This window comes from Schistocerca serialis, chromosome 6 (assembly GCF_023864345.2).
Source record: "Schistocerca serialis cubense isolate TAMUIC-IGC-003099 chromosome 6, iqSchSeri2.2, whole genome shotgun sequence".
Lineage (NCBI taxonomy): Eukaryota > Metazoa > Arthropoda > Insecta > Orthoptera > Acrididae > Schistocerca > Schistocerca serialis.
Genome location: NC_064643.1, coordinates 495,989,332 through 496,016,412, shown reverse-complemented (window position 1 = coordinate 496,016,412; position 27,081 = coordinate 495,989,332). Strand labels below are relative to the sequence as shown.

Below are 27,081 nucleotides of genomic sequence, written 5' to 3'. Positions count from 1 at the left end.
ATTAAAATCTCCTTCGAGTATGCAAGCATCGTATCGTCCCTGGAACAACGATGTAACCTCATGGGCGTAAAAATCTGCTCTGACCCTTCTCTTATCTGAGCCTGACGGTGCGTATATATTGATCAAATGTATTCCACCTATGGTCATGGCTGTACGATGGGCAGAAGGCAAATACTCTACTTCATCTGCACATATCCCTTCCTTTAATACTATCACTATCCGCCTCCGGTAGCTGAGTGGCCAGCGCAAATGTCAACCCTAAGGACCTCTTGGGACACCAGAAAACAAATAGATGCGGAAAATTAGCATTACATGTCGAAGTTTTTGATGCACATGAACTATTATTACTTTCTGGAACAACAGCTCACAAAATACAGAAAACTCTTTCTACATAACAACTGGTGTATCACTGAGTGGAATAATCATATACGCACAAAGAAGAACTCAAACACTGAAAATTTTAAATGAGTAATTTGTTGCCTGGTCACAACATTCTCTCACTGGATTATTTCAAACGTAAAAATTTCAGTAAAATACACAATGTACAGACAGCTGCTGTTACAACAGCTTTCAACAACAAAGGAAAACAAGTGTAACATAAAATAAATTTATTCACCATTTGGATTTGCAGCTCCTTGTGTTTACCATGTCTGCAATTAAAATTTTTGAATGTAGGGTCCGCCAGTTATGCAAAACACTGTTTTTTCCAAGCTCCCATATATATTTCAGCACCTTTGTGCCATCATCAGTGGGGTTCTGTTTTATTTAATGTGTAATTTGAACATTTTTACCAAATGATTACAAATTACTTGAATATTTAGTTCAAACAACAATTTGTTTCTTTTAGTTAATACCTTTGAACTCGGTTTGCATGGTTTTTCAGGACCACTTGTGTTTTATTTATTGCAGGTAGCTTGTCATCGGAAAGCAAGTGATGTTGATGAGGAATGTGTTTGGGAGTTAACCTATCATTTTATGCTTTAAACATAATTTAGTTTGTCACGATATTTCGTGCCTATATTCGTTTTTATTTACGTTTTTATGTGGTAAGTCCTTTTCTCTCAGCATCATGATGAGATGTTATGAACCACACGTAAATATAACACATGTTTTCACAAATATGGTCATGAAAACACTTTGCGCTTCACCAAAACACTCTGTAATTGTGGTTGTTGTGTGACCCAGCCCAGTCAGTGTTCACTGAAAGGTATTAGCTAAAAGAAAAAAAAATGTTGTTTGAACTAAATCTTCCCGTAATTTTGTAATCATTTACTAAAAATGTTCACATTACAGATTAAATAAAACAGAAACCCACTGATGATGGCACAGAGATGCTGAAACATGTTTTGGAACATGGAAAAAACCGTTTTGCATAACTGGTGGACCTTACATCCAATAAAATAAATTTGTATCGTGAGTCTTATTTCTACTACCTACAGGCACACTTAACTGAAGTAACATTACTGTGAGACATTCTTCAGCAATAAGGATAGAAGCAATGAATTAAAATTTGTGCCATAGACAGGTTTTTAACTCAGGTGTCCTGCTTGCCACATAGATGCGCCATTATACTAATGTAACTACAGATGAATAGCACATCTGTCTAGTAAGCAGGGGACTTGGGTTCAATTCCTGCCTATGGCAATAATTTAATTCATTCTTTTATCTTTATCCTTATTGAAGAGAAAGTTGAGCATTGTATGTCTGTGGGCTAATACAATTCCATTAAATTCTTCTGCAAATACCAATATTTATGGAAATGATTAGAACTATAAAAATATTTAGCTTCTTGTTTATACTTTACGCCTATTAAATTACTGTTAGCTTGTAAAGTGAGTATATGATTCCAGAACATTAATGCTGCAAAAGTAAATAATTCAAGACCTCTCGATTATCTGTAATACATATATGTTATATGAAAATTAACTTGGAGTCTACAAATTAAAGTACTGCACCTTTTGTAAATGTTTTTGGTGGGGGAGAAAATCTTATGTCACAGAATCTTCTCTAAGAAAAATTGTTGAAAGCGACGTTCAGTTCATTTTCTTCTCGAAAATGCTGGGTACTTTTAGTGCACAGTTTAGACGCTCACGATTTCTTTCTCCTCGCGGCATACTCCTAAAGAGCCTTCTGGCCTTCACCTTTTGGAAAACTATAATACTTGTGACACCAGGGCCTCTCAGTTTATTTTATACCTCCATGGTTCCGGTACTGTAATCATACTTTGGTGTCACTATTGGTATCTCACAAACTCACTTGTACCATTCGGCGCTAGGCTAAGCGAATTGACGTGATGTGACAGCCAGTGTGAATACACCTTGCAGTAGTAATGATGTAATGGTCCATTGATGTTTTAGTGTGAATCAGCCGTTAAATGCTTTAAATGAAGCGAAACATTTGTGGTCTGAATAAATACTTTTATTAGAATCGCAGAAGAGGAAATATATCCCATATTACTTGTGAAACTGCGGTTGTAGAAAAGAGGCCAGAAAAACAAAAAAGACAACGTGTCAGCATTTCATTTCCTCTTGAAGGCAAATTCACACTAGCTGTCACGTCACAACATTCCACAATGTACAGGGTGATTCAAAAAGAATACCACAACTTTAAAAATGTGTATTTAATGAAAGAAACATAATATAACCTTCTGTTATACATCATTACAAAGAGTATTTAAAAAGGTTTTTTTTCACTCAAAAACAATTTCAGAGATGTTCAATATGGCCCCCTCCAGACACTCGAGCAATATCAACCCGATACTCCAACTCATTCCACACTCTCTGTAGCATATCAGGCGTAACAGTTTGGATAGCTGCTGTTATTTCTCATTTCAAATCATCAATGGTGGCTGGGAGAGGTGGCCGAAACACCATATCCTTAACATACCCCCATAAGAAAAAATCGCAGGGGGTAAGATCAGGGCTTCTTGGAGGCCAGTGATGAAGTGCTCTGTCACGGGCTGCCTGGCGGCCGATCCGTCGCCTCGGGTAGTTGACGTTCTGGTAGGTACGAAGTGCCAATGTGGACTCTCCATACAGTTGATTGTGGAATTTGCAGCTCTCTGTTAGCTCTGTGAGTCGATTTTCCTGGGCTGCGAACAAATGCTTGCTGGCTGCGTGCTACATTTTCATCACTCGTTCTCGGCCGTCCAGAACTTTTCCCTTTGCACAAACACCCATTCTCTGTAAACTGTTTATACCAACGTTTAATACACCACCTATCAAGAGGTTTAACACCATACTTCGTTCGAAATGCACGCTGAACAACTGTCGTCGATTCACTTCTGCCGTACTCAATAACACAAAAAGCTTTCTGTTGAGCGGTCGCCATCTTAGCATCAACTGACGCTGACGCCTAGTCAACAGCGCCTCAAGCGAACAAATGTACAACTAAATGAAACTTTATAGCTCCCTTAATTCGCCGACAGATAGTGCTTAGCTCTGCCTTTTGTCGTTGCAGAGTTTTAAATTCCTAAAGTTGTGGTATTCTTTTTGAATCACCCTGTATATCAAATGGTACTATTCAACAGGCCGTCACGTCACGTCATGTCATGGTTTCTCGGGAAGTAAGTTTTGGCGGTCTCGTTGTCTTCTAACATCAAAAGTTAACTTATGTTCACCACGCCTATTTATTTTATGGTAGTTGATCTTGTACATATGTGTTTTCTTAATATTAATTTTACTATTAAGTTTCTTTTCGTGGCAAGTTGCAGATGTTCCATGACGAGCTGGATATTTTTCCCATCAATGTTCTTCCACAAGCTAGGTCAGATATCAGAAAGAGAAAAAGTATGTATGTTTGACAATTACAGAACACAGCTGATGCCCCACACTAAATGTAAATAAGAACGTAAGTTGAAGCAGTTCGAATTAAATAAGATTTTAAGTGAAAAAGTCAACTTTAATGAAGGAGAAAATTGCAGGTGTTCATGAAGTTATTAGTTATATGAGAGAAAAACACGATGGACAAGATAAACAGAATCTATTTATCCCTTATAAATATTGTTCGATGTGTTTATTTTCGCTAGCAACTAAATGCTAATGTTCTGAAATGTTGTTTCACATCTGTGTATTTAACCACACAATACCGATTAACGACCATGAATGAAATGCGTCTCCATGACCGCAAAATACCAAAGGAGGTAGCAAAATACGTTATGAAATTTGCTTTGGCCATTAATAAACTTTATCTTTGTCAGTTTCTGAATTCCCGAATTCAAATTCTACACTCCGACTTTTTGTATCGTGGTTCACTGTTCGGTAGTAGGCTAAACAAATTGCGTGACGTGACGGCGAGTGTGAATTGGCCTAGACAACCTCTCTTCTTTAGTGGAGTAGTTTTCGGCAGATGTTAAATAAAAATATACATTATGTAAGCAAAGTAACGGGTATAAAATTTCTGTGAAACAATTATTATAGCAAGTAGCCAACATAAAATAATAAAACTTTACAATTATGGTGTTTAGTCGAACATTGAATTGGAAAACTCATCACTATTCCAAACTTCTCAGATCAACTACGAACATTTGCTTAAAAGCTTTTTACATATGTTGGAGTCTGCTGTTCATTTGTTATAACAATATGGTATTATAGTGGTTATACTTCAGAGCATCTGAATTAGAAAGTCCTTGTTTATATTCCCAACTTACCGTTTCATCTCTGAATATAGCTTCTTTCCGGGAAGATGCGCTTACGTTGCCTGCCCTGATGTAAATATAAATATACCCCACCTCCCCGAATGTTTACGCCGTAAGGCAAGGTAGTGAATGGTGTGTGGATGATGGCTTGAAGAGTGATTGTGTGTAAATGGGGTGACCGGCAGCATGGAAAGGGCGTGGAAGTATTTTATTTTGTTAATTTGGTTTTCATATTTACTAGTAACAGGAATTTTGCTTTTCGGTCGCGGTTTTCTTCTTACCAGGGAATCATTATTTCGGAATGATAGCACTAAACCTAGTACAATTTGTGATTTATACGTTACAAAAGACAGAGTCGACAGTTTAAGTCACTCAAGCAATGAGGAGACATTCACGGACCAATGCACTGCACAATACGAATCTATTTCAGCAGTAAATAGCTTTAAAGTTATACTGATTGTAATCGACGCTTTAAAATTTGATTTCGTATCCTACGATGAGAACGCCCAGGAAACACCCTTTAAAAATAAGCTGACTGTAATACGTGATTTATTGAAGGAAAAACCCGAAAGAACCAGATTGTACAAATTTATTGCTGATCCACCGACAACAACAATGCAGCGCCTTAAAGGGATGACAACAGGCAGTTTGCCGACTTTCATTGACATAGGCTCTAATTTTGCTACTCCAGAAATCAATGAGGACAATATCATAGACCAACTGAAAAGGCACAATAGGAGCATCGTTTTCATGGGAGATGACACATGGTCTGGGTTGTATCCTGGCCGCTTCTTAAGAGAATATGCGTATCCGTCATTCAATGTATGGGATCTGGATACGGTTGACAGCGGTATTCAGACACATCTTTTGCCAGAAATTAGAAAACAAGATTGGCATTTGATAATATCGCATTTCCTGGGTGTAGATCATTGTGGCCACAGATATGGACCACACCATCCAGAAATGGCAAGAAAGCTCAAGGAAATGAATCATGTAATAAGGTAAATAGCCCCCATTATTCCATTTGCTTGTATATGATAAGAATAACCAACTCAGTGCAGTTTGGATGCAATTACCAAAGAAATTACGCTTCTTCTTTATAATTATGGTATGTCTGTATTTTAATTTCAGTGATGTTGTTAACACTATGGATAATAATACAATACTGCTTGTTGTTGGAGATCATGGAATGACAAATACAGGTATGTGCCGAAACATAACCTGGGATTTTCATCTTAATATTGTAATCTACTCTACAAGCTGCATGGGAAAAGATTGGGAGCAAATGAATAAATGGGCAGTAAAAAAGACATAATAATTGAGCCTTTTGTAATAAAAACATTCGTAGGTTCCCAAATGTTGACACCCCCTGTCCCCGCCAGTTTAAGCTGCTATAAATTACCAAATGATTGGAAGTATCATTTTCACCTTCCCCCATCTATCTCTGTCTTTATGCTTCTGTGATTCCTCAATGCTTCAGGTTTGTTGTGTCAATCAAGGCAACTTTGCCATTTTTCTTCTCACCGTTTTAATTCTGTACCACCATGTTAGGCCGGCCGGAATTATTCTCTTTGTTTGAACTATTTGTTGACCATGTGTATCTTGATATTACCTGTCTGGACTGACTCACCATCCCTGTGTAACGATTGAAATGGTTCACTCAGAAAAAGGATACATCTCATAGCTCTAGGAGTAATCTTTTTTTTTCCAGAGAAAGGAAAGAGAAATGTAAAAATACAGTGTGAAGGGGTTACATGGAATGTTGATTGTTTTATTATTATTATTATTATTATTATTTATTTGTGTTACATTTTTTTACCAAACCCATTCTCTGTGAATCTAAGTAATCCTTTAATGTACAGAATATATCACTTAACAACCTCTTTAAACAAGTTTGCTTTAGAGTTTTTTTTAATCTCCTGTGGTAATTTATTGTACAGTTCCTGGTCAGAAAATGCTGTTTTGAGTTTTATGTTTCCTATTGATAAATAAATAAAAGTTCAGTCTAGTTCTTTTTTGTGGTTGTGGACAGAGTTGTTTGTACAATAATTATCAGTGTTATTTCTGATGTGTACAACTGGTTGGTAAATATACTCACAGTGTACAGTTAAAATCCTGTGTTTTGAACAATCTTTACAATGAGCTCTACGACTATGTTTGTTTATTATTTTTTATGGAAATTTTCTGCAGTTGGAAAATAGTGTTCATATTTTGTGCATCTCTCCCCCAGAAAAGAATGCGGTAGCTAAGGATTGCATGTACGTATGAGTAGTATGTAGGCTAACTAAAAGACACTGACCGTGTGTTTTACGCTAATGATGGGACTCTAAGTCCAGTAAAATGCCTAAGGCATTTTGCTTTGAAGTATCTGTGTGTTGATAAGACTGTAACTGAGAATTGATATTCATTCCTTTGCATCTCTTACAACCTATAGAGATGTCAACTACATTTAATTTAACAGTGCCATTTCTCCCTATTCAAACTGAAATGCATGGCACTTGTTTTCTTGATGTTCAGTGTTAGTTTATTGCCTGCATGCAGGTGTACTCGCGTATGAGTTTTGTTATGATGTGGTGGTGAGTAAGTAAACTGTTGTATATCCAATAGCATCAGCTGCCTTCACTTGTCTGCCTATTTGGGTAAGTGGTGCATGCTTAGGGGCATGGGCATCTGTGCACTGTACAACATGTACATTAAACAAGAAATGTGTTAGTATTTTAACATTATTTGTGGTCATTGATGTAAAAAAAAAAAAAAAGAGAGAGAGAGAGAGAGAGAGAGAGAGAGAGAGAGAGAGAGAGAGAGAGAGAGAGAGGAAGTTAAATTCCTAACTGCAACCTATTAGGTATAATTTTTTATAGTAGAGTACGTTTTTCCTCAGGGTTCAAGCTGTCTCCATACAAAATTACCTAGAAATTGATTCAGCAGGTTATTCATGAATAGTAAGTCAATTACTTTGATTTACTGATACTAATGTGGAAGTATGGATTTAACACTTTCAGGATTGTGTAATCATTGTATACATTGCATATGTGTGGCTGCGTTCGAGACATTTGGCCTCTTGGTGCAAATCCTTATATTTGAAGGCAGTTCAGATGATGAAGAAATGACGACGATGACGATGACACCACCACCACCACACGCGTGTAGTCCTGAGGAGAGAGAATCCGATCCGACCCGGCCCAGAATCCAACACAGGACCCTGTGATTGAGTGTCTGCAATGCTAACCGCTTGTTTTTTCTCTCTCAACCTATATTCTTCAACATTCTTTACTTCCTCTTCTTTTTCATTATTTTATCTTACTTCTGTAAATTAAAACTCTTCACATTGAAAATGGAAAAAATTAAAAAATAAAGAAGTCCCTTCCTTGAGATTCTGATACTCATTCTGGTCCATTAGAAACCATTAGCATTCCCAGGGCATCATATGTCTGCACTGAATTCCAACTTGTGTACTTCAGTGCAAATCAAGAGAGATGTTTAAAAACTTTTAGGCCCACACAACGTATTTTCTGCAGCATCTTTGCTAGTGTATTGTGTCCGGAGTAGCTGTGGTAATTTAGAAGTGAGTGAAATGAGCCATGTACCGACAATATGACCAGTGTTTTGTTCCCGGGATGTGCCAGTCCCGTTGGAAAATGATATTAAACTTGATGGTGGTAGAGCCCGTTCTGGTAATTGAAGCCAATGTTTTCCTTGCCCATGCCCAAATCCCATTTTGAGCTGAACAAATGAATCTGTGTGCCAAAGTATCCCATAACTGACACTTTTTGCAGAAAGGATTTGGTGGTACATTGAAGTTGTGAAAGTTCACTTTAGTTGGAACATCCCCGTGGATTACATCCATTCAAGTGGATATGACATCTGAATATAGGAATTTTTGATGAGCATTTTGCTGATCTCTTCTCCAGTTTGCCAATGGGTAACTCCTGTACAGTGGTTGTACTAGTTGATGTTAAAATGCTTGATGGTATAAAAAAAAAAAAAAAAAAAAAAAAAAAAACTGTGGAGTGATGGAGGGATTACTCCCTCATGTAACTAGACATAATGAAGTATGACTGCACATGGCACATTGGGGGTTCTGCGTTAGGCGTGACTATTAGTAGTGACACATTAACTGGACCACAAGACTGAGCTGTCAATTTATATCAGTGGTGTTGATGGTGACAGTGCTAAAGTGAAACCTGGAGTTATTAAAGTAATTAAATAGCATTAAACTGATGAAGAAAGAAAATAGATAGTTTGTAATTTTGTGCAGCCCAAATTTTATAATAGATGTACTTGTAATAACATCAACTGCCCTCATAAGTCTGCCTGTTGCCTGCTGCTGTGCTCGCATATCATAATGAAATGTGGCCCCACTAAAGCTTCACACATTCTACAGGTAAAGGCATGATGTTTCTCTATTTGTTGTACAGCATTTAAATAATGCCATTGTTATCAGTCTTAAAGCGTCTCAGAAGCTGTAAGACACACTTGACGTTCAGTGGCTAAAATGTGTCAGGTTTGAGACTGATATTAGTATGCGAAGTGTGGACTAAACATACTGAGGATTGTGTAAGAATTCTGTTCTTTATGTTGAATCGTGTTATGCAGAACATTGTCACAAATATGGTAAAGTTTGGAAGTGAAAGAGTAAATAGCTATTTCAAAGAGTAATCGCGTCTCAGTAGTTCATGTTATATTCTCCAAATCAGTAAATAACTTGTACTGCACACTTTCTAACATAGCCTATGATAATGCTCAATGTGAAAGTTATCTCCATACCAAATTTCATAGCAATTGTTTCAGTGGTTTAGTTGTGAAAGTGTAACAGAGAGAGTTACTTTTGGATTTATAGTATTAGTGTGGGTTGATAACTTGTAAACTTCCTGAGGGTTTCATTTGCTTTGCTTCAAAGAGTTCTCTCTTTTCTCAGTGACAGTAATAGTGCTGTTACCAGCAAAGAGATATAGCGACTCTTATATTAATGTATTGTGGTTCTGATAAGTGTTTTACTAAAAGTTTGGATTTATACGAGGTATGTGTTACCTCTTCCCTTTGTACCCTACCTGCTACATATGATCGGAACCAGTCATTAGCTATCCCCCATGTTCCTAGTGCTTCCAGCTTATTCAGTAGAATCTTAGCAGACACATAACTTTTGCCTGTTTGAAATATACTGGGAATATTCCTGATGTGAAGCAACTATTCATTATGTTTTGTCAACCTCCAAGCAGGTTTCAGTACACACATTGGTTCTTAATGTAAGTGTACTGACGTTTTTTGACCTTACACTCTGTGGTTGGTAGAAAAATCATTCTACATAGTGCATGAATGTTTACAGAGGTTACATTTGCTTTTGGGAATTATTGGTGCCTGCATTTTTTTTTAAAGATGCTCATTCACATAGTTTGTTAGGAGGTGTGGCTCATTTATTACTTTATCTCCCTCCCTTACCAGTAAGTTGTTATGCCTTTCTTTGTCTCTCCTTGTGTCTTTTTTTTTTATGACATCCCAGACTGCTTTGCTTTTGTTCTCTGCACTGTATATTATTTTGTCATTAAATGACTTTTTTGCAACAGCCAGCACCTTCCTATAAATCATTCTGTACCTATGATAGAAATTTAAGAATCCTGGCTCATTATAACTCTTTCCTTATGAAACTGAGGTACTTAGGAGTTTGGGAAGAGCTATTAATAGCTCCTGTTACCCATATGTTTTTGTGAGACATTGATACTGATGTGGGTACTTGTGGAAATCTCTTTTCGAAGTTAAATTTAAATAATGTTGAGAATTTCACTTTTACATTGGTTTCGCTGTACACTTTGTCCCAGCTTTGGTTTGCTAGTCCCTTTGAAAAATCTTGTATTTTGATTTATGATAAGTGTAATTTGTATGCTTTCAGTTTTGGAAATATTTCCATACCTGATTTTACTGTTATTATTTGGCAGAAATGGTCTGATAGTTCAAGATCCTTTATAGCTACATCACACATTTGTGGCCACAAGTTTAGTTACTGACACAATCATTGTAGTAGCCCTTGTTGCACTCTTGACCAGCAGGGACGTGATAAAACTCTGAAAGATATTTATGAGAGTGAGCTATTAGTTTCATTTATCATATGTGTGTGTGTGTGTGTGTGTGTGTGTGTGTGTGTGTGTGTGTGTGTGTGTGTGTGTGTGTGTGTTCCAACACAAAATTATATTGACTTTCATGCTTGTAACTTTATTTGGAACTTCAAATTTTTTGAACAAAAACAAAAAAAAAAAAAAAGTCTACACTACCTCTGGAAGCTGGATAGATACATAAAATGATTAATTTCTTGGTGTTACCAAGCCCCATTAATTCAATAGCTGATATCTTTAAGTGTTGGTCTTTACTTAATGTAGTAAAGTCAACAGACTTGAACAGTGTTCCTTTTCTGATGGGAAATGCATGATCCTCCACCCTTCGAAGTAGCCCTAAAGTAAGTCGGCCCTTTGACATAATGACAATTATATAGTAGAGATGCTGTATGAAGATCCTTGACAGCTCGCAACGCAGTTGCCAGCTTTCAGCTGTGAGATGCTAATGTCTGCAGAAGAGACAGTAGCTGACTATAGAACTGTGACAACACTAAAGCATTGTTGTAAAGACATTTACAAACTCTGATTACATTATTGGTTGACATAAGCCTGTGAAGCTGTTGTATCAACTCCTCCAAACTGTCGGGGATCTACTTGTGCCAACTCAATTCTACATGGCAGATTTCTGTACCTGTGCACCAGTGCTCAGCTACACAAACTACTGTGCAATTCAGAGCCTCTAATTGTGGTATTTTATTTTTTTATTTATTGCTTGTTTTGGTGGATTGTTAAGTCTGTAAAATGTCCCCTGTTACTTTTCCCAATGGTTTCATTTTCTTTGACATATAGTATGTGTCACTACATTATATATATTTTATACTACTAGAGATACTCTTAAGGCACTGGAGCCTGTTGACCAGATTTATCCTGAAAAAAGACTTGCTTGTCCTATCGTGACAAGATGTTGATACTGTAGTGACCGTGAACACAAGATTAGACTACTTATGTGACACGCAGAGGGATTTTAGGAGGCATTATTTGTGCACTCCATACATTATTGGAATGGGAAGAAACCTTTGTGTGTGTGTGTGTGTGTGTGTGTGTGTGTGTGTGTGTGTGTGTGTGTGTGTGTGTTTGTTTTATTTATTGTTGTCTCATGTTCTGTGGATAATGTTGCATGATAAATCATAATGACGTGAAATGAGTCACTTGACATTCACTTTGCAAATTAATTTGTAAATATTACTACATGCAGACATTTATAAGGTTATTTTATTAATATACATGTGTGAATTAACATCTCCTACCCACCACCTTATGCCATAGGAGGAGTTGTCATGGAAAAACTTTTTCATTTTGTTTTCAAATTTTACTTTGCTGTCTGTCAGACTTTTGTATCAGTGGTTAAGTGGTCAAAAATTTTAGCTGCAGCAATGTGCATCCCTTTATATGCCAAAAACAACCTTGACGTAGAGTAGAGAATGCGATTTTTCATTCTGGTATTGTAATTGTATACAGCTTTGTTTCTTTTGGAGTTTAGTGAAGTGTAGTAGGGAATAAATATACTGTGAAGCAGTAGTTAGAATGCACAACTCCTTAAACAGAGGTTTAATAGATAACAATAGGTGAACATCACATACCATTCTTTCAGCATGTTTTTGAGCAATAAAGAATTACTTTCTTAAAGATGAGTTACACTAGAACATTATTCCATATGACATTAATGAATGAAAATGTGCACAGTATGTCAACTTATTGATTTATCCCCCCCCCCCCCCCCCCCCCCCCCCCCCAGAATTTCAATGATGCATAGTGAAAATGTGACTGAACTAAGTTCTTTTAGGCTTTCCAATATGTGCTTTTTCCAGTTTGAATTCTCATCAATATGGACACTTAAGAGTGTTGAAGTTTCCACCCTATTTATTATTTCCTCACCATGTGTTGACTTACCCTTGGTGTAGTTCCCTACATGTGCAGAGCTGAATATGCTGTGTCTTTTTAAAACTGAGGGTGAGACCATTTTCAAAAAAACCAGTCAGTTATATGTGTAAGAACATTGTTTACCATTTCTTCTGTTTCTGTATATGTGCTTGGATTGATTACAATACTAGTGGCATCTGCAAAAAGAACTACTTCTGTGTTTTGTAAGACGGAAGATGGTTCACAGATCGTTCACATATGAGGAACACTAGTGGACATAAGATTGAGCCTTGGGGAACGCCATACATGATTTCTCCTCAGTTAGAATTGTGTGTAGTACTTACTGTTTATCTTTTTGAGGACAGAATAAAGGTTTTTGCAGCACTGTTTGTACTACAGTTTGCAGTGACAGTTAGTCACATGAATTGAATAAAAATTCTGTCGTTCTGGCTCATGATACCGTCTTTCCAAATGCTAACAAAATTTTGTTTCCATTTATTTTTCAGTTTACCTTCTGTCTAGATTAAAAGTACTAAAGGGCTGTGGAATCAAAACTAAAGAGGTTAAATATGTGCAGAATAGTATCAAGAAGGAATTCAACATTTTATTTATATTTTCTGCTAATCTCTTCCCATATTTCTCCCAGTAAATTTCCTGTTGTATTATGTCCGAATTCACAGAATCAGTCTCGTCCAGACTGATATCAAAGTTAAACTCCCACAAAGCCTTGTCCAAGAAAGTTACATTCTAAAAAACAATCTGTTGTTGAGGTTTGAAGTGCTTTGTCTTGTTTTGTCTCTGTCTTTAAGAGTAATAAACAATTGATATAGATCTCTGTAAGTGAACTTTGAAAGTTTTATGCTATGTATCCATGGTAGTTACAAGAATTAAGTAAAATTAGTGCACAATACTTTGATGACGACTTTAATTTTAGACTGATTTTAGGTAAGCTTAATGCATTAAGAAAAATTATTTTTCATAGTGTCTTACCATAAACAATTTTCTGCATTGTTATCAGTGCAGCTACAATAACAACGTAGAACAAGTTAAACACTGGTACAATGAAGTGATTGCTATTATTATTAACACAGTAAAAGTGCCACCAGTCTGCCAAGATGGTCTTGTGCTATGGTTCAGTTAGAGATCTTTATTAACTCTGATAATAAAAGTAGAGATGTAAAGTTGCAAAGAATAAATAGCTACCAAAGTTAGACTTTTTATCTATATTGGCAAGCATGAATAAGTGTAATATCACTAAGCATGCTCTCATTAGCAACTTTTCACAGCCTGAATTATGAACAAAACACACACAACACTGGTGTAATATTGTACAATATTTATTATTTGTTACCAGCCAATTATCAACACCCAGTGACCCATAAACATGCTGCCTTTCATTCAGTGATGCATTACCTAATATTCATCCCTATGAGTGAAGATAACTTCCATATGGAATAAAATGCAATCAAACAAACAGCATCAAACAGTGGCTATCCTCCTTCCTTAGTGGACCCCATAATCCACAAAAACTAGAAACAACTGTTGTATTTACCCTGTCCTTAAGCCACACCTCAAGAACATAATAAATGGTGCACAATTCCATACTTAGGAAACGTTTCACTATAAGTAGCCAGAAAGCTTGAATCCAGGGGAGTAAAAACATCATTTTATGTGCACAACACTGATGGACTCTTATTTGCCCATGATAAAGACAATACCTCCAGCTTTGGCAAAGAGTGGAATATGTAAAATTATAAGTAATTGTGGCAAATTCTATATAGGTCAGTCTGGCAGGGCAATAAATATCCACTTGAAGGAACACTGCAGAAGTTGGAAACTAAGAAGAGGAGACTATACTTTTGCATACCATAAGCTTGAAGAAGACCATAGTTACAAGTTGAAACATGAAGTATTATCACATCCATACATAAAGGAAGCTGAACTATGTTGAAACATTGGAAACTGATAAACACCCATCCATCAACTCAAGATTAATACTGAATGACCAATACAGTTTCCTTATGGAGCACTTTGAACTGCAAATACTGCTCATAATCCCATCCAGGCCATGTTGTAAATTACCCCTCTTACTCACATATCCCATTTTCCTTTACTTCAGTTACTGTAATTTCTCTCGGCGTGTTAAAAAGTTTGACTTTGTATAATCACAGCTGCTTCACTCGCATGCATAATGTCATTATTGTATCTTGTCTGCTTTTAATTTAGGACCTATTAAACATGAGATTATTTTGTTCAGCCACATCTTTGGAATATATCACCAAAGTTTATTTTAATTTTTTTCTTTTATGTACAGCTGGTGTAATTTTCTATAGTTCATTAGTTAATGTACCACGTATTTTATCTTAGTTAAACAGCACTACATCACACAATGTAGGCTTTCACGGCCGGTGTTGTCTTCAGTTGAAACTTCTGGGCTGAGAGGCCGTGGTCGATGTATAAAATTTCCACCTAACGTTTCATCTCCATCTGCGGGGAGACATCTTCTGAGGTCGTCCGGCTACTGCCACTGAGGCTCCAGGTACTCTCGCATTTATAGAGCGCCCCACCATTCGTCACGTGATGACGACGGTATGCCTATCTTTGGAAGGCGTCATTATTCTCGATTAAGAGTAATCGATTGTCATTCTGCTGGCGCAACGTCTACATCCATATTTTGTCTAATTTTAAAACTTCCTCTTTTCTATTAAAATTGTTATGGTGTTTGTGAATCTCTATTGCTTCTCTGTACATGCGCGCAAGATAATGGGATGTTTGTGCTAGAACGCGTGTCTCATTAAATTTAATTTAATTTAAATTCGTTCCCATAGCATTGTTAGTTCCATGCAGTTGAATTCATCAGACGCGTCGAGAACTAGTGGAAACTAGCAGTAAGCTGTTATATCTCCATTTATATATCAGTAACATAATGCAGTGTTATGACTGGAATAAGGTGGACTGCCTAACGTTCAGGACCATGGAGCTCAGTGCAGAAATGGCAACTAATGGGCAGAAGAAGAAATTTGATGGCCTACAGAAAGGTAGAAGTGAAACATTAGTCACTGGAAACTCTCGAACTGTGATTAACAAGTCTGCGAGAGAATTAACAAAGAGGAACATTCAGTTCTATCGAAAGGAGGCAGCTTTGCAGTCACGCCACTAAAGGTTCCTATGGAAGACATTATAGCGAATGTGGAGGCAGAAATCCGTTTGTTATCATTGCATTCTGCGGATGAAATCAGGACTGAAACGGCCAGAATATTACACAAGCGAAACCACATACCAGCAATTTGTCTCAAGCGGAACGGAGAGCACTGAGGGAGATCAATGCGGATAAGAGCATTATTGTACTTGCAGCTGATAAAGGAAATGCTACGGTTTTTGCTTAACACCAAAGATTAGCGACCTTTTGGACCCCACTATGTATAAAAAGCTTCAGAAGGATCCTACAGCCAAAATTTTGAGAAATACCAATTAACTGTTAAAACAATCTTCTCTTTCTTCGGATGATATAAAACAACTCTGCAAAACGGAAGCTTATCCACTCAGACTATATGGACTCTCTCAAAGGTACATAAACAACAGGTCCCATTAAGACCAATTGTGAGTGCCATAGGATCTCCAACACAAGAGGTTGCCAGATATCTCGCCTGCTTGCTGCAACCATACTTTGGCAGAATGGACCGATACATTAAAAACTCGGCACATTTTATTGAAAAACTGAGGGAGATTAACATCAGCTCAAGTGATATTCTTGTGAGATTCGATGTAGTCTCTTTGTTTACCATGGTGCCTGTAAACAAAGCTATTTCATATATAGCAGATATTTTTCCGACTGACATGTGACTTTATTTAACACTGCCTGACGGCAACTTTTTTCCAGTACCACGACGCCCGACACCCCCTAGCAACACCTGGGGTATACAAAATTCCATGCAGTTGTGGACAAGTATATATTGGAACAACGAAAAGAAGTGTAAACACCTGCTTAGCCAAACATAAAAGAAATTGTCGCTTAGGACTCATCGAAAAATCGGCTGTAGCTGAGCATATTTTCCGAGATGGGAGCCACAAAATTAAATAAAATGAGACAAGCATTCTAGCACCAACATCCCATTATTATGCGCGCATGTACAGAGAAGCAATAGAGATTCACAAACACCATAACAATTTTAATAGAAAAGAGGAAGTTTTAAAGTTAGACAAAATATGGATGTCGACATTGCGCCAGCAGACTGACAATCGATTACTCTTAATTGAGAATGATGATGCCTTCCAAAGATAGGCATACCATCAGCATCACGTGACGAATGGTGGGGCCCTCTATGCGTTCTATAAATGTGAGAGTACCTGGAGTCTCAGTGGCAGTAGCCAGACGACCTCAGAAGATGTCTCCTGCTAATGGAAATGAAACATTAGGTGGAAATTTTATACATCGACCATGGCCTCTCTGCCTGGAAATTTCAACTGAAGAGCACTACATTACATTTACAATTAAATAATCCCCGTTGTTTTATTCCTAATTCTAACATCAACATTTTTCATCTCAGGAAATGGAGATATTCTGTAGATGCACTAGTTTAAAAGCTTTGACCCAACACAATTTCATTGCACCACATTGTACCTGATGATGGTGTAACAGTCGAAAACCGGTTCCTGTAACAAATAATAAATATTGTAGAATATTATACTAGTGTTGTGTGTGTTTCATTCACAATGTATAAAATATTCTATCAAGAACCAGTGGAACAGTCAGTCAATATAAAATACCTTAAATCACGAGAATCATTGTAATCACATACCATGACAGTTGCTACACCACATGGCTGTCATTCTTACCAGTTAATAAAAGAAGTTTTTTACATATTGCGCTTGAGGCCTTGACACTCTTGCTCAATAAGCATATCACATTACTGCGAAATACTTTTCCGTAAGTGTCATTTCTGTTTCTGGTGAAGTCAGTAATGTCATACCAGCCCTTCATTAGCAGATTATTTCAATTGAAAATCAAACAGCGCTGACCTCCAGATATAGCTGCTCGCTGACCTTTCACCAAGACAGTGTTCCAAGAGTAAAATCTGATATCGTTAAGCAAGAAACAAATAAAATCAGTGAGTTGAATTACCTACAATAGACTATAATTGCTCTGTCAGAAATGATGACACTGTGAAACCAGTCACCATCAATTTCAGTGCTTACCTACTCACAGTGGCAGAGAACATTGAACCTAGTAAGGAATCTAAAGAAACTGCAATAGATCTACTCTAGAAGGTGCTGATATACCACCAACAGCAGTAGTAGTAGTAGTAGTTGTTGTTGTTGAGTAGTCTTCACACAGAAGCCACATTCATTGTATCTTTCTACAATGGTCTCTCCTGTGCCAGCCTCTTTAGCTCCACATAACTACTACATCCTACTTCTACTTGAAACTGCTAACTTTAGTCAAATCTTGGCCTTCCACTACAATTTTGCCCATTACCAAATTCTGTCACTCCCTTGATTCCACCGGTCCAACCTATGCACAAAACTGTTTTTGCTTCAGTGTTATGCAGCACCACTTCATTAATTACTTGATTTACCCTCATAATCTTCGCTCTTCGTGTGGAACACTACATTTCAAAAACTGCTATGCTTATCTTGTTTATGGTGTTTATTGTCAACACTGTACTTCAATGTAAAACTTCACTCTAGACAGTTATTTTCAGAAAAGACTTCTTAACACTTAATTCTATATTGAATGCTAATAAATTTCTCTTTTTCAGAAATACTTTTCTTGCAATTGTCAGTCTGCATTTTATATTCTTTCCAATTTGGCCATCATCAATTATTTTACTCCCAAATGTCAGAACTCATCAACTACTTTTAGTGCCTTGTTTCCTAATGTAATTCCCTTAGCATTACCTGATTTAATTAGCTACATTCCATTACTTTTGTTGATATTCATCTTGTAAGCTGTTTTCAAGATGCTGTCCATTCCTCTCAAATGTTAGTTGTATGCCATCTCTGACAGAATTGCAGCATCATTTGCAAACCTTAGCTTTTTTTTCTTATTTCTGGATTTCAATTCCATTTCAGACTTTTTCCCCATGTTCTTTTACTGCTTGTACTGTGTACAAATTGAATAATGTGCGGCACAGGCTACAACCCTGTCTCTTTAACTTCTCATTTACATTTGTTTGCATGACCATGATGCACAGCAGCTGTTATAATCAGTTATCATTTTTTTTTTTTTAATTTTAAGCTTACACAAGTTAAAGAGGTTTTTTCCCTTTTATTTATAAAACACTTTTTGTAGTCATTCTGGAAATTTAGGTAGATTAAAAACAGTATTTCCTTGTAAGATATTTGCACTATTTACTTACTTGGTCTCTGCCTCATTTTTCCATATTCTGTTTGTGTAAGTAAATGTTATGCCAATTTTGTAAGGAAATACTTTTTTAATCTATAAATAACAAAATGCGGGGACATATTAAGTATCCATATTTCCAGAGTGACTGAAGAAAGTGCTTAACAAACAAAAACAAAACAAGTCTGGCAAGAAATTACAGAAAGGTTAAGACAGAAAAGCCAATAAATAAGCGAGTGTCGAAGATTTACAAATATCTACAGTTGCTGTAAATGTCAGTTTGCCTTTCTTGAATCTGTCTTCTGAGGTAAGTTGTGGGACTAGTGATTGCTTTGCTTGTTACTATATTTCTCCAAACTGGTGTTTCCCAGTGTGGTGTTGGCAACCATGTCTTATTAAACTGTGGTTTGGTAATACATCTGTCAGCAACTGCTGTCTTTGATACTGGACTTATTATATTTGACTAGAAGGGTATTACATCTGTGTCATATCTTCCACAGAACAGATGGCACAGTTCTTTCAGGATTGATCCTCTGAAGGATTGTAATATTTCTGAGGGTATGTGATCTGCTTCATGTGCCGTGTTCCGACTTCGGTTTTTCAGTGCTTCTCAAATTCTTCTCACAGTATTCCATCCCCCATCTCATCTTTGTCCAAATCCTGTCCATTTGCATAATGTTACCTTCATGTTTTTACCTTTTATATAGCCCTTCACTACATATATGGCTTTCATATTTCAGCCTCCCCTTCTTTGCTTAGTACAGGCTTGTCGTCTGAACTCTTGATGTTTTTATAACTACTACTCTTTACTCCACAAGTTTCTTGACTTTCCTATAAGCAGCATGTATATTTCATATAATTGTCTGTCCTTCTACAGCTTAACATTTCCTCTTTGGTCATTCATACGTTCCATTTTTGCACTTCTCATCTTACTAGTGATCTGTATTCCCTTTTGGCTGCTCCATTTGCTAATTTTCTATTTCTCCTTTCATCAAGTAAATTAAATATCTTGTGTGGTATCTAAGGTGAATAATGGCCACTGATTTTATCTCATAACTTTACAGAGAAAATAAATCTGGGGGTGTGGAATATTAGATCCCAAGATAATTTAACTGTTTGTTGCTCCTCTCTCCATCTCTTCTATATAATTATCTATCTTCTACTGCATTTTTAATCTATTTTAGCCATTGCCTAAATCTCTCTTTGAAACTCTCAGCGACCTCTGGGTATATCAACTTCCCAAGCACCTATCTCCTGAATTTCCTTCCTTACTGCAGCTTCTTCGGCTTTAATGTGCATTTCATAACTAATACATTTTAGTTAGCATCCATGGTTGCTTGTGGATGGTTTTTGCAGTGCATAAGATGGTTTCTGAGTCTCTTGTGTTATCAAACCAGGGAAACACTTGAATGTCTCTAGAACTTTTCTAAGCATACAGCATTCTTTCTTGATTCCTAAACCAGGTTTTAGCAATGATTAAGTTATGTGGAGTGTGAATTTCTGACTACCTGGTTATGATAACCTGTTCACTATGTTGTTCTTAGTAGTTTAACCACACTTGTATTTTCTTTTGTCATTGTTATACCTACTCTTGTGTTATGGTTGCTATACCTACTCTTGTGCTACGGTTGCTTAATTTTGTGCTGACGTCCCTGTACTCAGCTGATTAGAAATCTTGTTCTTTCTACCACCACATTTAATTAATTCCCATAATATATATCTTAAACATACCTAAGCTATCTTGGGATCTAATATTCCACACTCCCAGATTTATTTTCTCTGGAAGTTATGAGATAAAATCGGTGCCCATTATTCAACTTCAAAAGGCAAAATTCTTAGTTCTTTCAATAGAAAGAGCTAAAGTGCAAGAAATCAATCTAGTTTTGGAACCTGTTGTGAGGACAAGGAGCCAAAGATCATGGCTTTCAACAACCCACAGTACCAACATCACAAGGCCATGATCGCTGATACTACAAGGCCAGAACAGTAAATCATGTAGACTGTTACCCCTCTAACTATTGGAAAAGGTTGCTGCCACTTTTCAGAAATCGTGTGTTAATTCGGTCTCTACACAGATAACCCTCTGATGTGAATGTAGAAAGCATGTCTGTCTGTCTGTCTGTCTGTCTGTATCATTGAAACATGCAAACCACACCTCTGTGGCAAGAGCCATGGTCGACGAGGTCTACAAACGATAGTTTAAAAAAGGTCATAAAGTGAGTCCACAACTCATTAGACCATAAAAAGTTGCCTCTGATAGCAGTTGTGTTTATAGTACAGAATTGGAATTATAATCATATGTAATTGGATAGATAAAATATCTGCTGCCAAGTGCCTGTACGAAAAAAAAAAAAGTTTTTGTGTACAGCCTATTGGAGTCAGAAGGGTTGAGGGGGAAGGAAAAGGACGGGAGAGGTTTAACGGAAAAGTTGCCCAGAAACCTGTGTCTGGGGAGAGTTCCTGGCCATGATAAGAAGGAAAGTGTCTCCCTATATAATAATATATATAAATATAATAGAGGGAAACATCCCACGTGGGAAAAATTTATCAAAAAACAAAGATGATGTGACTTACCAAACGAAAGCGCTGGCAGGTCGAAAGACACACAAACATACACACAAAATTCAAGCTTTCGCAACAAACTGTTGCCTCATCAGGAAAGAGGGAAGGAGAGGGAAAGACGAAAGGATGTGGGTTTTAAGGGAGAGGGTAAGGAGTCATTCCAATCCCGGGAGCGGAAAGACTTACCCTAGGGGGAGAAAGGACGGGTATACACTCGCGCGCGCACACACACACATATCCATCCACACGTATACAGACACCATCATATGTCTGCTGGTGTCTGTGTATGTGTGGATGGATATGTGTGTGTGTGCGAGTGTATATCTGTCCTATTTCCCCCTAAGGTAAGTCTTTCCGCTCCCGGGATTGGAATGACTCCTTACCCTCTCCCTTAAAACCCACATCCTTTTGTCTTTCCCTCTCCTTCCCTCTTTCCTGATGAGGCAACAGTTTGTTGCAAAAGCTTGAATCTTGTGTGTATGTTTGTGTTTGTTTGTGTGTCTTTCGTCCTGCCAGCGCTTTCGTTTGGTAAGTCACATCATCTTTGTTTTTTGATAAATATATATAAATAGTAACACTAGGCATATTTTTAAGCTTAAATAAATATTATAGGAGTATTGGAGAAAATTTAATGTTGACTGATGGCATGAGCATATTAAATGGAGACATAAACTTGTCCATACTACTGTACAGGTGTTTATTTTATTTAGCATAAGGCTACATCACAAATACTATTACAATTATCTCAAACTCCAACTAATATCCAACCCACGAACATAGTGTATTGGCCCCTCCCTCATCACTAGGAACTCTGCTGGATCGCAGGGGAAAGCTCTCAGAGGCAAATTCTCGAATTACGTGGCGAGCAGCCTGTTTTCAGTGCTTCAGTCACAACTGGGTGAATTATTTTCTTCCACTTGTGCAAAAGGTCGGTGCGCCTCCCAGTGTTGGTTGTTATTTGGTTAAGAACGACCACTCCACACCACATCTATTTGGAAATGGAAGAGCTATGAAGTCAGCAGTATTCTGTTCTGATGTAAAGTATTTTGGCTCATTTAGGCTAAGATACGATGATTAATGTAATTGAAAATCACTGGACATTTTGTTGTTTTTGTAACTATTCCAACAGTACTTGATATATTATGAAATTCAGTTATGTATGGTACTACACATGGAACATGTTAAGCACACATTATTAGTTAATTTTTTGACTATTACTAATCATTGCTTTTAGAACAACAGTTTTTGTTACTAGCTGATTTTGTGTAGGTTTCCAAGGCTATTGGACAAAAGAAATACTTAAGTACCAAGCTGTACGTTCACCCATTCATTCACTAATGTTCTGTAAATCCCATCTTGTTGAAGGAACACCTTTAGTAATGGCATGGAACAAGTAAGGTGTACTTCAATAAAAAGAAGCAGCTGGTAGAAACTGTTATTGTTATACTGACATAAAATATTTGTGCTTATACACGCTAAATGTAATATACTAGTAAAATTAGCAGAAAGCACAGCAGATAGAGGACAATACTGCTTCCTCGTCCATGAGAAATACCTGATGTTTATCTCTTGCTACTAGCTTAATATTGCCCATAATCACATTTATGTTTCGTAAAAATCAACAAGAAGTAAGGTGAGGTGGCACAATGATTAAAGCACTGGATTTACATCTACATCAAAACACATTGCACACTGGACAGTATAGTGGATTGCCTATAAGCTTCTGTACAAGCCCTGATATCACTTATTTTCTCTTTAGAATCCTTACACTAGATGAACTGTGCATGTAGTAGAATTGTCCTGGAGTCTGTCACAAATGCCGTGACTCTAAAACTTCTTCAGTAGTGTTTATGTAAATATCACCTTCTTCCCTCCAAGATTTACATCTAAGCGCATGAAGCAGCTCTTTTTTTCTGTAACACTCTCGTGCTTGTTGAACTGATCAGTAATAAAACTAGCTGCACATGCTGCAATGCCTTCCTTGAATCTTAGCTTTTGGAAATCCCAAATATTCAGCCAGTATTTACAAATGCATCATGCAAGCATTCTGCACGCAGCCTCGTTAGCCCTTTGCCTTACGATTTAAGTTCTGTTAGCGTGAGCCGTAAATGGCTGCAAGGTACGGATGCACCTTATGATTCCCGGCGCTTACACACGCTAAGGCTGCGGTGCACTACGCCTGGTGGCGTCTGAAGCCGTGCAGATGCCCTCAGGATTTGTAATTACATGGGTGAGATACCAGTAACGTGACGTTTCTACAGGTATCATAAACAATGACAATTAGTTGCCCATTGGAAAAGAAACATTCACTGTCTCAAATGCAACGATATATTCACAAACATTTTATTTCCCTTTATAAGCAAACATACATTGATGAAATACGTATTAATAATAATATTCACTACAATGCAATGATCTAAGACTGTATGATATTTTGTTCAAAACATTCTGGGACCTGTTACATTAGTACGTTGGCAAACATGTTTTCAAACGCAATGTCTTCACAATGGCATGCAGACGAATTTAATAGTCTTCGATTGTATGGTATCGTTCAAAACAATCTGGCACATGTAATGCAACCCTGCACTTTTTGCATTCCCACGTTGTTTCTCTGCATCGTTTATGCTTTCTGCACACATCACAAGCTCTCGCAGGATTTACTTTTGGTGGTGTTGGATCAATATGTTTGGGAAAATGTGCCCAATGTTGCGCGTGCAGTCTTTGTAGTATTATGCCGGATGGTAATCGTCCCTTCCGATAATACTCCGGTAAAGGTGTAGTTTTCAACAATGATTCTGCAATGTGAATCCTATATTCTGCCTAGCTCTGTCATTTGCCGCAATGTATTTTGTAATACAAAATGTACGTGTTAAATAAAGCAACATCAAATAGGTAAAATAATATCTTGCGGTATCCTTTCATATATTTTCTCATCACAGGGAAGCATGTGAGCACCTGATCTTGGCGATCAATTCCAGTCATGCCTCTATTGTATTCGACGCCACATTTTGGTTTCCATGACGCATTGCGGAGAGGTGTGTCTGTGGCAATCATTTCTGCTGTTGAATGTTTTGTGGAATGCATGTAAACGTCTCGTTTATCTTTCCATTTTAGTGCCAATATTCCATTACAACTCCACACTGTATAGTCTCCCTTCTTTAATTTTGCCTTCAGGAAGTCTGTGGGCATATTTTTTCTGTTTGAGTGCACTGTTCCAATCACTTTAGTTTTATTGGTGAGGAGAGTTTTGAGGTTTCGGTGAAAAAAACCAGTTATCTAAGTATAGACTACACCCTTTGTGTAATACCGACTGTGATAGTTCTAGAACTACACTTTCAGAGGCTCTACCACAAGCATCACGTTTGTCATTACCCGTGTATATCTTAGAATCGTAGCAGTATCCTGAACTTGACCCACACAATTTATAAATTTTAATACCAAACCTTGCCCTTTTTGATGGGTTAAATTGTTTGTAGGATAAGTGCCCCTTAAATTTCATGAATGATTCATCAATGGCAATATTCTCTTGCATTGTGTACACTTACTTAAATTTTTGATTGAACATATCTATGACTGGCCTTAGTTTGTACAGCTTATCTGTGTTGTTGGCTGAACTTTTATTCGCTAGATGCAGAAATCTACTTACGCGCAGAAATCTCCTGAATGGTATCATCTTCCTAAATATTGGCGTTTCTATAATGGTCCTCCTAGACCAATACATCTGAATCGACAGTTTCCTCACTTCAGCCATGATTATACATAGCGCAGTGTATATTTTTATTTCATTACAGCCAATAGGAGACCACTTTTGGTCTGTTTTTCGTCTCTTCTGTTCATTGTTGAGTACGTCTTGTGTATATCTATTCGTCTCAGTTACGATGTTTTCCCAAAATGTGCTATTAAATATTACATATAAAATGTCTAATTCTCTTATACTTGTACTCACGTACTGTAAAGCTGCTTCCTTTATTCTGGGAATTTCCGTATATGTCCAGATTGTTGGTTCATTGTCTTCTTTTTGCCACATACATGACTCTGATTGTTGCTGGAAGGTTTGCTCTTCTTCGTCAGTATCATCATCAATCACCAGCCACTTACACCATTTTCGTACAGTTATTTTCTTGATCTAGAAGTATTCTAAAGTGCAATTTTCATGGTAAAAAAATGAAGTTCGCAACATTTTCTCAGACCTCAACTGGCATCAAGTGGCTACACACTTACTAGGCTATTACAGAGTGCTCCTCTCCCATTGCTCACCCATTGCCAAGTGCTGGCTCACTGAAATGTGGTTGTTGGCCTCGTCGTTATACACTGAAGAGCCAAAGAAACTGGTACACTTGTCTATCATGTAGGCCCCCCGTGAGCTCATACAAGTGCTGCAGGACGATGTGGCATGGACTCGACTAATGTCTGAAGTAGTGCTGGAGGGAATTGACACCATGAATCCTGCAGGGCTGTCTGTAGGTCTGTAAGCTCAGTAATGTTCATGTCTGAGGAGTTTGGGGCCAGCAGAAGTGGATAAACTCAGAGTGTTCCTGGAGCCACTCTGTACCCGTTCTGGACATGTGGGGTGTCGCATTGGCCTGCTGAAATTTCCCAAGTCCATCAAAGTGCACAACATACATGAATGGATGCAGGTCATCAGACAGGATGCTTATGTATGTGTCACCTGTAAGAGTCGTGTCTAAGTGTATCAGGGGTCCCATATCACTCCAACTGCACATGCCTCACACCATTGCAGAGCCTCCACCAGATTGAACAGTCCCCTACTGACGTGCAGGGTCCATGGATTGATGAGGTTGTCTCCATACCTGTACACGTCCATCCACGCGATACAATTTGAAACAAGACTCATTCAACGAGGCATGTTCCCAGTCATCAACAGCCCAATGTCAGTGTTGACGCAGCCAGGCGAGGCGTAAGACTTTGTGTCATGCTGTCATCAAAGGTACAGGAGTGGGCCTTCACATTCTGAAAGCTCGTATCGATGATATTTAATAGAACAGTTTGCACAGTGTCACTTTTTGATGGCCCAGCATTTAAATCTGCAGCAATTTGTGGAAGGGTTGCACTTTCGCCACACTGAACAAATATCTTTAGTCATTGTTGGTCCCATTCTTGCAGGATCTTTTTCCAGCCACAGTGATGTCAGAGATTCAGTTTTACCGGATTCCTGATATTCACAGTACACCCGTGAAATGGTCATACAGGAAAAGCCCCACTTCATCACAACCATGGAGATGCTGTGCCCTATGACTAGTGCGCCAACTGTAACACCACGTTCAAACTCGCTTAAATCTTGGTAATAGCACTAACCGATCTAACAACTGCACCTGACACTTGTTGTCTTGCATACAGGCATTGCTGATGGCAGTGCTTTATTCTGCCTGTTAACATATATCTGTATTTGAAAATGCACGCCTGTACCAGTTTCTGTGGCACTTCAGTGTATAACTGGTGGTACCAGTCGCTTGCCTTTCAAAACCGAGGCAGTTCTGTCCAGTTAAAGCTGTTGACAAGAGACGCCTTGAGCTCTCTGCTGAAACTGTTAGCGAATTTACGCTTTTGGTTTT

At 37.7% G+C, this 27,081-nt stretch overlaps 2 protein-coding genes across 2 annotated transcripts in view; both read left to right on the top strand.

The window, feature by feature from the left end:
* The first annotated feature begins 4,718 nt into the window (after positions 1-4,718).
* Positions 4,719-5,966, top strand: LOC126484067 (GPI ethanolamine phosphate transferase 3-like). Its single transcript, XM_050107428.1, has 2 exons — positions 4,719-5,637; positions 5,768-5,966. Exons 1-2 carry the CDS (start codon positions 4,823-4,825, stop codon positions 5,949-5,951), a joined length of 999 nt encoding a protein of 332 aa, XP_049963385.1. The 5' UTR covers positions 4,719-4,822; the 3' UTR covers positions 5,952-5,966.
* The window catches only part of LOC126484951 (GPI ethanolamine phosphate transferase 3-like), a gene marked incomplete at its 5' end in the record, with an annotated part of 97,746 nt that continues 75,401 nt past the window's right edge, over positions 4,737-27,081 (top strand). The window contains one exon of the mRNA XM_050108552.1: positions 4,737-4,758. Within this exon, the coding sequence (XP_049964509.1) occupies positions 4,737-4,758 (22 nt within the window). The remainder of the gene's footprint in view (positions 4,759-27,081) is intronic.

Bases quoted from the DNA above. Each gene is read 5' to 3' on its own strand.
- LOC126484067 (XM_050107428.1), top strand. From the start codon at position 4,823: ATGGAAAGGGCGTGGAAGTATTTTATTTTGTTAATTTGGTTTTCATAT. The intron at 5,638-5,767 runs GTAAATAGCCCC...TTTTAATTTCAG, and splicing joins GAAATGAATCATGTAATAAG to TGATGTTGTTAACACTATGG.